At 50.2% G+C, this 10,202-nt stretch overlaps 2 protein-coding genes across 3 annotated transcripts; one reads left to right on the top strand and one right to left on the bottom strand.

The window, feature by feature from the left end:
- The first annotated feature begins 519 nt into the window (after window positions 1-519).
- exosc3 (exosome component 3) lies at window positions 520-2,760 on the top strand. The gene is made up of 4 exons (XM_084009952.1): window positions 520-795; window positions 1,165-1,314; window positions 1,808-1,959; window positions 2,070-2,760. The coding sequence occupies exons 1-4, from the start codon at window positions 571-573 to the stop codon at window positions 2,275-2,277; spliced, it is 735 nt and encodes a 244-aa protein (XP_083866078.1). The 5' UTR covers window positions 520-570; the 3' UTR covers window positions 2,278-2,760.
- A 1,202-nt stretch (window positions 2,761-3,962) lies between these two features.
- LOC311013770 (polyadenylate-binding protein-interacting protein 2-like) lies at window positions 3,963-8,944 on the bottom strand. Of its 2 annotated transcripts, none has more exons than XM_084009961.1 (4): window positions 8,822-8,944; window positions 8,451-8,638; window positions 4,695-4,853; window positions 3,963-4,541 (listed from the first exon to the last, which is right to left on the bottom strand). In XM_084009961.1, the coding sequence occupies exons 2-4, from the start codon at window positions 8,556-8,558 to the stop codon at window positions 4,476-4,478; spliced, it is 333 nt and encodes a 110-aa protein (XP_083866087.1). In that variant the 5' UTR covers window positions 8,559-8,638; window positions 8,822-8,944; the 3' UTR covers window positions 3,963-4,475. The 2 variants fall into 2 exon arrangements, with proteins under 2 accessions (XP_083866087.1, XP_083866088.1); XM_084009962.1 differs by having other exon boundaries at window positions 4,695-4,805.
- Window positions 8,945-10,202: the final 1,258 nt, after the last annotated feature.

Raw genomic sequence — 10,202 nt, 5'->3', positions numbered from 1 at the left:
TCTTCTTCTTCTTTTGCCTCAGACACACCGAGACACAAAAGAAGAAGAAACGTCGCAGCAGAGCACACAAGCGACTTCCTGTCACAGAAATCCATTCAAACGCTGAAGACAAGAGACCTCCTCGGTCTCTGCTTCCCCCTGCTGGCGTTCATGCTGCAACACAACTCTTTATTCATTGAAACAGTTATTATTATTATTATTATTATTATTATTATTATTATTATTATTATTATTATTATTATTATTATTATTATTATTATTATTATATAAATTTATATTATGATGTGTACAGTTTCTCTACACGGTTCCACTCCCGCTTATTATATATTATATATACAAGACACATAGTTTTATTCGTAGTATTAATATGATTAGTAAGTATCAATATAATTATATGATTTATTCATCTGTCCGGACCGGAAACAAATGTTTACGAGTGATAAAGTCACATCAAATAAACTAAAAATAAAAAAAAGGAAACAAAAACACGAGCGGGCAGCCTTTCCTGTTTCCGGTGTGTCGCAGTGACTTCCGTCCGCCGAGCAGCAATAACACGTGAGACGCGCCGCGATGTTTTCCGCGTTGAAAGACCGTATCGGGCAGGTTCTGTTGCCGGGGGACGAGTTCCGGTTCGAGTCCGACGACACCATCTCTCTGACGGACCACGTGAAACCGGACAAGGTGGTCTGCGGACCGGGTCTGAGGCGCTGCGGAGACCGGCTGGTGGTGTGTAAGAGCGGCGTCCTGCGACACAAACAACCCAACATGTTCTGGATGGATTCACAGCAGAGGAGGGTGAGTCCTGACCTGACCTAGTTCATAGACCTGTAGAGACAGGCAGAGTCCTGGACCCGGTCCTAGACCGGACCCAGGTCATAGACCTATAGAGACAGGCTGTGCTCTGGAGCCGGTACATAGACCTGACCTAGTTCATAGACCTGTAGAGACAGGCAGAGCCCTGGACCTGGGTCACAGACCTGACCTAGTTCATAGACCTATAGAGACAGGCAGAGCCCTGGACCTGGGTCATAGACCGGACCTAGTTCATAGACCTGTAGAGACAGGCTGTCCTCTGGACCCGGGTCGTAGTGAAGGTTGTAGTGAAGCCTTGGAGGTGCTGGAGCAGTGCATGCTGGGAGTCTGAGTGTCCCTCTGTGTCCTCAGTATGTCCCGGCTAAAGGAGAGACCGTCATTGGCGTTGTGACGGCAAAATCCGGAGACGTCTTCAAGGTGGACTTTGGAGGAAGTGAGCAAGCGTCTCTCTCCTACCTGGCCTTTGAGGGGTCCACCAAGAGGAACCGGCCCAACGTCCAGGTGAGACACTGAGGACAGGAAGTCCAGGTGAGACACTGAGGACAGGAAGTCTAGGGGAGACACTGAGGTCAGGAAGTCCAGGCAAGACACTGAGGTCCAGGTGAGACACTGAGGTCAGGAAGTCCAGGTGAGACACTGAGGTCCAGGGGAGACACTGAGGTCAGGAAGTCCAGGCAAGACACTGAGGTCCAGGCGAGACACTGAGGTCCAGGTGAGACACTGAGGCCCAGGTGAGACACTGAGGTCCAGGTGAGACACTGAGGTCAGGAAGTCCAGGTGAGACACTGAGGTCAGGAAGTCCAAGTGAGACACTGAGGTCAGGAAGTCCAATTGAGACACTGAGGTCAGGAAGTCCAAGTGAGACACTGAGGTCAGGAAGTCCAGGTGAGACACTGAGGTCAGGAAGTCCAGGTGAGACACTGACACATCATCTCCCTTCCTAGAACAGGGACCTGGTGTCTAACCCCTCCCTCCCTGTATGTTCCCTGCACAGGTGGGGGACCTGGTCTTCTCCCAGTTCATCATAGCCAACAAGGACATGGACCCGGAGCTGGTCTGTGTGGACGGGTCGGGTCGAGCAAACGGGTTGGGGGTGTTTGGAGAAGGAGGTCTGCTGTTCACCGTGTCTCTGGGACTCGTCCGAAGGTAAACCGTCTGTCTGTCTGTCTGTCTGTCTGACTGTCTGTCTGTCTGACTGTCTCTGTACATGTCTGTCCTGGGACGGGAGGATGACCTGGTGTACTCCGCCCCCCTAGACTGCTGTCCCCCCACAGCGAGGTCCTGGCGGACCTGCAGCAGCTGTTCCCCTGTGAGCTGGTGGTCGGGATGAACGGCCGTCTGTGGGTGAAGGCCTCCAGCGTCCAGCGGACCCTGGTGATCTCCAACCTGCTGCAGAGCTGCGACACCATGACAGCCCAGCAGAGACGCCAGCTCTTCAGCAGGGTGGCCCAGGGGGCACTGTAGACCACGTCGGACCACCTACCCTGCTCCACGGAGGACTACCACCTGGTGTTCAGGTGTGTCTGACGAAAGGAAGAACTCTGCTTTCTGATTCTTGTTTCGCCACGAGAGACGACAGAAACTTGTAGTTTCATTTAAGACATGAAGGTCGTTGTATAAAGACGTGAAAGTCGTTGTATAAAGACTTGAAGGTCGTTGTATAAAGACGTGAAGGTCGTTGTATAAAGACTTGAAGGTCGTTGTATAAAGACTTGAAGGTCGTGGTATAAAGACTTGAAGGTCACAGGGTGAGAGTTTGATACACAGATGATCGTTCAACATAAAACTCTAAAAACAATTTGTTCTGAAGCTTAAAGGAACATTCCACTGTTGTTTATCAGACTGCTTATTGTTCTGACTATTGTTTGTATTTGTACTAAAAGTTAATTCAAATGTATTTTTGTTAAAATCAACCAAACTATAAACAACAAAACACAGTATATTGTTTCCATTGTGCTTCTGGTTTCTTTCCTAAGAAGTTAGAACTCAAGAGGCGGGACTTAACGTTGATCTCACCACCTTCTCAGACCACCTCGGGGTCTGAAGTGCCTTAACCTGCATTCTCTCGGCTGGCCACCAGGGGGCGACTCCTCTCTGATTGTATAGAACGGATTTGCTTTTTGTAGTTTCTCCAGTGCAGACCCATGTCACTCACTGGTGCCGATCATCAGCAGCATTATAATGACGTAGCTTAGTTTCCTTAGTTCCTTTTGAGTTCTCCTCCCACCTTTCCTTGACCCCGTGACTTTTTCCCCAGAGGTCAAGGAAAAGGATTCAGGAATCGGAGATGGGACCTCATTCTTTGACTATTCGACCGCAGAGTTTTACTCATTCAGCTGCTGGCTAGTTAGCATGCTAATTCCATGCTAGTTATGGAACAATGGAACATGAAATCCGCTGGTCTACGTGACTTTCTCACGGAGCTGGACTGAACACGTACAGTTCATGGTGGCCTTTTCAAACTTCTAATGCTTTATTTTGTCCCGCAGGGTTTCGTTCCGCCCCAGTCGGTACATAGTTTAACAATTGTTCATAGAAATGTTTTTGTCCTTTTCATACATTTTTCAGATATTTTTAGCACATTTGGTGTGTTTTTCTAGATTTGATTTGATTTCATTTTGAAAAAGAATCCATTGGATTATATTGTTTTTATGTTTGTAACGTGTGATTGAGAAGATTTTGCAGAATTATTGTAACATTTTCGATACATTTTTTATATTTTTGATCAATTTTTACATTTTTTGTGACTTTTTGGACATTTGAAGCAAGTGAAGCTTATAACCATATTTGGAAGGACCAAAAAGATGCAGGACCCTCCAGGACTGGACCTGGACCTTCCAGGACTGGGACCCTCCAGGACTGGACCTGGACCCCTCTAAGCTGCATGCTTTAAAGGTCTGTCAGAGTGACAACATGCAGTTTAAACTCTTAGAAACATTTGAGGATTTGAGTTTACTTGCGAGGTTGTTTCTATCAGCTCCACCAGACTCCATTCACATATAACAGGATTTAGTCAAACTGAGAAGTGATGGTTAATATAAAGTTATAAGATAAATAGCAGCTCATCATAAATAATTCTTCTGTATCAGAAACCTGAAAAAATAATAATCTGCATATTATTAGAATATAAACAATCTGGTGTGAAAAAGTACTTTTTCTCCATAAACATTTATTTTCAAATAGATTCAGAAAAAATAGATTTTTTTACATCTTTTTTCTTTATATTACTTTTTATACAGTACTTTATGTGCATTTAGAAAAACAACAAACGCAGCTCAGTTAATGAGGCAGCAGAATGCCGGCGCCTCTGAGGGCGAAACCGGCCGAAGAACACAAAGGAACACCAAGAAACTCAAAACAACCAGCCGAAACTGGATCAGACTGGATCTAAACTCTACATCCAATCTGATTTCATCAAACAACCTATAACAGCTCAGAGACGTCAGAGGGGACACTGACAGGCAGACAGGTAGAGGACAGACAGGTGGATGACAGACAGACAGGTGTCCAGACCGCAGTAACTAACGGTAACAGGACACTGGACTTGAACATGCGAGAGCAGAACTTTGGCAACATGTCGGCTTAAGGTCGAGGAGCGACGAGAAAGTATGGCAGACATCTTGGGGGTGATGTCACAGTGGAGGGGGCGGGGCCCGGTGGGGTCACATGACATGTTTCTGGATCCCTGGGGTGAACTCCTTGGCATCTGGGTTCAGACTACTGTTCATCTGGTGGGGGGGAAGAGGAGGGGAGGAAGAAGAAGGGGGAGGGAGAAGAGGAGGAGGAGGTGAGTGTGATGGACATGTGTCGCTGGCATCGATGACTACATCAGTTACTTTTAGGAGATGAATGTTTGAACCTCCGGCAGACAGGGAACTCACCACCACGTCTGAGTCCAAGTCCAGGACCAGCAGGCCGGTCTGGTCCTGCAGCTGAGGGAGGTCTCTGGACGGGATGAACCACTCCCACTGTTCCTCCTCCTCCAGCATCTCCTGGAAACACCGCTCGATGAACTCCTCCTCCCACAGCTCCTCCTCCACCTGAACACACAGACACACGTCAGAATAAGTGAAGCAGATTCTTGGATTGATTGTTCAGTTATTTCTTCTTGTTTGGACCGGTGAAGGAACCGTGAATGTTTGTTCTCTACATCCTGGTTCTTCTTAGAACCGGATCAGGTAAACAAACCGGCTTTAAAGGGTTCAGATTCAGACAGCAGGGGGTAAGACAGGAGGAGAGACAGCAGCTACACAGGAGAGAGACAGGAGGAGAGACAGCAGCTACACGGGGTGAGACAGGAGGAGAGACAGCAGCTACACAGGAGAGAGACAGGAGGAGAGACGGCAGGTACACGGGGTGAGACAGGAGGAGAGACAGCAGGTACACGGGGTGAGACAGGAGGAGAGACAGCAGCTACACAGGAGAGAGACAGGAGGAGAGACGGCAGGTACACGGGGTGAGACAGGAGGAGAGACAGCAGGTACACAGGAGAGAGACAGGAGGAGAGACAGCAGGTACACGGGGTGAGACAGGAGGAGAGACAGCAGCTACACAGGAGAGAGACAGGAGGAGAGACGGCAGGTACACGGGGTGAGACAGGAGGAGAGACAGCAGCTACACAGGAGAGAGACAGGAGGAGAGACGGCAGGTACACAGGAGAGAGACAGGAGGAGAGACAGCAGCTACACAGGAGAGAGACAGGAGGAGAGAACCAGGAGGTGAGACAGCAGGTACACAGGAGAGAGACAGGAGGTGAGACAGGAGGAGAGAACACAGGTACACAGGAGAGAGACAGGAGGAGAGACAGCAGGTACACAGGAGAGAGACAGGAGGAGAGACAGCAGGTATGGGGTGAGACAGGAGGAGAGACAGCAGCTACACAGGAGAGAGACAGGAGGAGAGACAGCAGCTACACAGGACAGAGACAGGAGGAGAGACAGCAGGTACACAGGAGAGAGACAGGAGGTGAGACAGGAGGAGAGAACACAGGTACACAGGAGAGAGACAGGAGGAGAGACAGCAGGTACACAGGAGAGAGACAGGAGGAGAGACAGCAGGTATGGGGTGAGACAGGAGGAGAGACAGCAGCTACACAGGAGAGAGACAGGAGGAGAGACAGCAGCTACACAGGACAGAGACAGGAGGAGAGACAGCAGGTACACAGGAGAGAGACAGCAGGAGGTGAGACAGGAGGAGAGAACGCAGGTACACAGGAGAAAGACAGGAGGAGAGACAGCAGGTATGGGGTGAGACAGGAGGAGAGACAGCATCTACACAGGAGAGAGACAGGAGGAGAGACAGCAGCTACACAGGACAGAGACAGGAGGAGAGACAGCAGGTATGGGGTGAGACAGGAGGAGAGACAGCAGGTACACAGGAGAGAGACAGGAGGAGAGACAGCAGGTACACAGGAGAGAGACAGCAGGAGGTGAGACAGGAGGAGAGAACGCAGGTACACAGGAGAAAGACAGGAGGAGAGACAGCAGGTATGGGGTGAGACAGGAGGAGAGACAGCAGCTACACAGGAGAGAGACAGGAGGAGAGACAGCAGGTACACAGGAGAGAGACAGGAGGTGAGACAGGAGGAGAGAACACAGGTACACAGGAGAGAGACAGGAGGAGAGACAGCAGGTACACAGGAGAGAGACAGGAGGAGAGACAGCAGGTATGGGGTGAGACAGGAGGAGAGACAGCAGCTACACAGGAGAGAGACAGGAGGAGAGACAGCAGCTACACAGGACAGAGACAGGAGGAGAGACAGCAGGTACACAGGAGAGAGACAGCAGGAGGTGAGACAGGAGGAGAGAACGCAGGTACACAGGAGAAAGACAGGAGGAGAGACAGCAGGTATGGGGTGAGACAGGAGGAGAGACAGCATCTACACAGGAGAGAGACAGGAGGAGAGACAGCAGCTACACAGGACAGAGACAGGAGGAGAGACAGCAGGTATGGGGTGAGACAGGAGGAGAGACAGCAGGTACACAGGAGAGAGACAGGAGGAGAGACAGCAGGTACACAGGAGAGAGACAGCAGGAGGTGAGACAGGAGGAGAGAACGCAGGTACACAGGAGAAAGACAGGAGGAGAGACAGCAGGTATGGGGTGAGACAGGAGGAGAGACAGCAGCTACACAGGAGAGAGACAGGAGGAGAGACAGCAGGTATGGGGTGAGACAGGAGGAGAGACAGCAGGTACACAGGAGAGAGACAGGAGGAGAGACAGCAGGAGGTGAGACAGGAGGAGGGACAGCAGGAGGTGAGACAGGAGGAGGGACAGCAGGTACACAGGAGAGAGACAGCAGGTACACAGGAGAGAGACAGGAGGAGAGACAGCAGGAGGTGAGACAGGAGGAGAGAACGCAGGTACACAGGAGAGAGACAGGAGGTACACAGGAGAGAGACAGGAGGAGAGACAGTAGGAGGTGAGACAGGAGGAGAGAAGGCAGGTACACGGGAGAGAGACGGGAGGAGAGACAGCAGGTATGGGGTGAGACAGGAGTAGAGACAGCAGGTATGGGGTGAGACAGGAGGAGAGACAGCAGCTACACAGGAGAGAGACAGGAGGAGAGACAGCAGGTACACAGGAGAGAGACGGGAGGAGAGACAGCAGGAGGTGAGACAGGAGGAGAGACGGCAGGTACACAGGAGAGAGACAGGAGGAGAGACAGCAGGAGGTGAGACAGGAGGAGAGAACGCAGGTACACAGGAGAGAGACAGGAGGTACACAGGAGAGAGACAGGAGGAGAGACAGTAGGAGGTGAGACAGGAGGAGAGAAGGCAGGTACACGGGAGAGAGACGGGAGGAGAGACAGCAGGTATGGGGTGAGACAGGAGTAGAGACAGCAGGTATGGGGTGAGACAGGAGGAGAGACAGCAGGTATGGGGTGAGACAGGAGTAGAGACAGCAGGTATGGGGTGAGACAGGAGGAGAGACAGCAGCTACACAGGAGAGAGACAGGAGGAGAGACAGCAGGTACACAGGAGAGAGACGGGAGGAGAGACAGCAGGAGGTGAGACAGGAGGAGAGACGGCAGGTACACAGGAGAGAGACAGGAGGAGAGACAGCAGGAGGTGAGACAGGAGGAGAGACAGCAGGAGGAGAGAACACAGGTACACAGGAGAGAGACAGGAGGAGAGACAGCAGGAGGTGAGACAGGAGGAGAGACCGCAGGTACACAGGAGAGAGACAGGAGGAGAGACAGCAGGAGGTGAGACAGGAGGAGAGAACGCAGGTACACAGGAGAGAGACAGGAGGAGAGACAGCAGGAGGTGAGACAGGAGGAGAGACAGCAGGAGGTGAGACAGGAGGAGAGAACGCAGGTACACAGGAGAGAGACGGGAGGAGAGACAGCAGGAGGTGAGACAGGAGGAGAGAACGCAGGTACACAGGAGAGAGACGGGAGGAGAGACAGCAGGAGGTGAGACAGGAGGAGAGAACGCAGGTACACAGGAGAGAGACAGGAGGAGAGACAGCAGGAGGAGAGAACGCAGGTACACAGGAGAGAGACAGGAGAGACCACAGGTACACAGGAGAGAGACAGGAGGTGAGATGGGAGGAAAGAGACAGCAGGTGAGACAGGAGAGAGACAACAGGAGGTGAGACAGGAGAGAGACAGCAGGTGACGCTGTCGGGTCTCACCTGCCGGTTGAACTCCTCCTCGTTCTCCATCCACATGTACTCAGCGAACGGGTCCTCCTCGGAGATCAGCTGGCCGCTCAGGGCCACCTCGAGTCTCGGGTCCTTCATGTCCCTGCGGTCTCGGTCCCTGCTGTCTTGCGGTCCCGGTCACTGTGGTCTCGGTCCCTGCGGGCCCGTAGCGGTCCGACCTGCGACAGAGGGGAGACGGGGTCAGGGTCGCTGTGACATCCGCTGGGTGACACCACGGCAGCTAACGGTCGTCTCCGTGTGTACAGCGAACGCACCACGACAGACAACGTCAACACAAACATGACATGACGTCAGAAGAACACGTGACGCTAAAAACCGTCGTGTTTGAGCCGCGGAAATACCTGAAAACCCGGTTTATTCCGCCCGACGGTCGACTCGGTCCGGTCCCACCCCTCCGTAATGGCTGCCTCCTGTTTGTTTACATCTCTGACGTCGGTCCGTGCTCGCCTGTGATTGGATGAAGCGCATTGCTGCCTTCACGTGCTCATGGCCCATTAAAACCAAGCGGACTGGAGAATCGGAAAGTAGGCTTCTTCACGCTTTCGGTCACGTTGAGAACTAGTGCGGTATTTAATGGTGATGCAACAAAAACATATTTGTATCAACACGTCTGATGAAGTTCGAGGAGTAATAAATCTCTTATTTATTGTTTTTTTTAACAAACTTTATTTAGATTTGTATTCACTTAGACATGAACATCCAAAGAATGAATACATTATACCACAATCTGGCAAAAATAACAAAAGATAATACATAAAATAAAAAATAATAATAAAAAATAAATGAAGAAAGGAAGAAAAAGAAAGGAAGGTTCAAATGAAGTCACAGCTGTGTATAAATTACACACAGTTTCAAGCGAATCAGAGTTCAACATTGAGTTTATAAACCTCGTATTTATTGTTTTCAAACAAGGCTCGTCCTATCATGTGTTCTTTTATATTCATTTTACAGACATGATGTTTATCTAGTGTTGATTCTGTACTGTAGTATAGTATAATGTATTTAAACTAGTGGGGGGGGGGGCGTTATCGGCGTTCATGTGCTGCGTTAAGGCGAGACTCTTATCGGGCGATAAAAAAATATCGCCGTTAATCTATTCTCAAAGTTGGATTGGCAGCTGGGTCTATACTAAGCAAGCTATGATGACTTTCCCTTTCATTTTAGCGCGGATGTATAGCTGGCCGAATTGCACTGTAGGGGCGAGAACGAGTCAGACTTGGAACCTGTGTAATTATTACCACATCAAACGTGACGTGCTGACATGGATGCAGCTATGAAGGTTTGCTTCAGGGAACATGTATTTTTAAGAAGCTTCCCAATGGAAACCTCGACAAGACTAAGGTTGTTTGCACCTTGTTCAATGCGGAATTAGTTAGTCATTATTTAGGTAGCACACACATATTATGAATGCTGTATGCAGCTATCACCTGCTGTATGACTAATAATCGTTCTGTGCAACTTTTATTAATACTAATATATAAATAGGAGATGTGTGTAGTGAATAAAATAAAGTGTTTCATATAACTTCTACGGGGCTGCACGGTGGTGTAGTGGGTAGCACTGTCACCTCACAGCGAGAGGGTCCCGGGTTTGATTCGGGCCCGGGTTCCTTCTGTGTGGAGTTTGCATGTTCTCCCCGTGTAAGCGTGGGTTCTCTTTGGGTTCTCCGGCTTCCTCCCACAGTCCAAAGACATGCAGGATGGGGATAGGTTCATTGGTGAC

The sequence above is a fragment of the Eutrigla gurnardus genome, assembly GCF_963514095.1.
Source record: "Eutrigla gurnardus genome assembly, chromosome: 5".
Classification (NCBI taxonomy): Eukaryota; Metazoa; Chordata; class Actinopteri; order Perciformes; family Triglidae; genus Eutrigla; species Eutrigla gurnardus.
The sequence above is the reverse complement of the archived record's forward strand: the minus strand, read 5'-3'. Positions and strand labels throughout refer to the sequence as shown.

Bases quoted from the DNA above. Each gene is read 5' to 3' on its own strand.
- LOC311013770 (XM_084009961.1), bottom strand. From the start codon at position 8,558: ATGAAGGACCCGAGACTCGAGGTGGCCCTGAGCGGCCAGCTGATCTCC. The intron at 4,854-8,450 runs GTGAGACCCGAC...CTGTGTGTTCAG, and splicing joins AGGAGGAGTTCAACCGGCAG to GTGGAGGAGGAGCTGTGGGA. The intron at 4,542-4,694 runs GTGAGTTCCCTG...CCCCCCCACCAG, and splicing joins ACTTGGACTCAGACGTGGTG to ATGAACAGTAGTCTGAACCC.
- exosc3 (XM_084009952.1), top strand. From the start codon at position 571: ATGTTTTCCGCGTTGAAAGACCGTATCGGGCAGGTTCTGTTGCCGGGG. The intron at 1,315-1,807 runs GTGAGACACTGA...TTCCCTGCACAG, and splicing joins GGAACCGGCCCAACGTCCAG to GTGGGGGACCTGGTCTTCTC. The intron at 1,960-2,069 runs GTAAACCGTCTG...CCGCCCCCCTAG, and splicing joins TCTCTGGGACTCGTCCGAAG to ACTGCTGTCCCCCCACAGCG.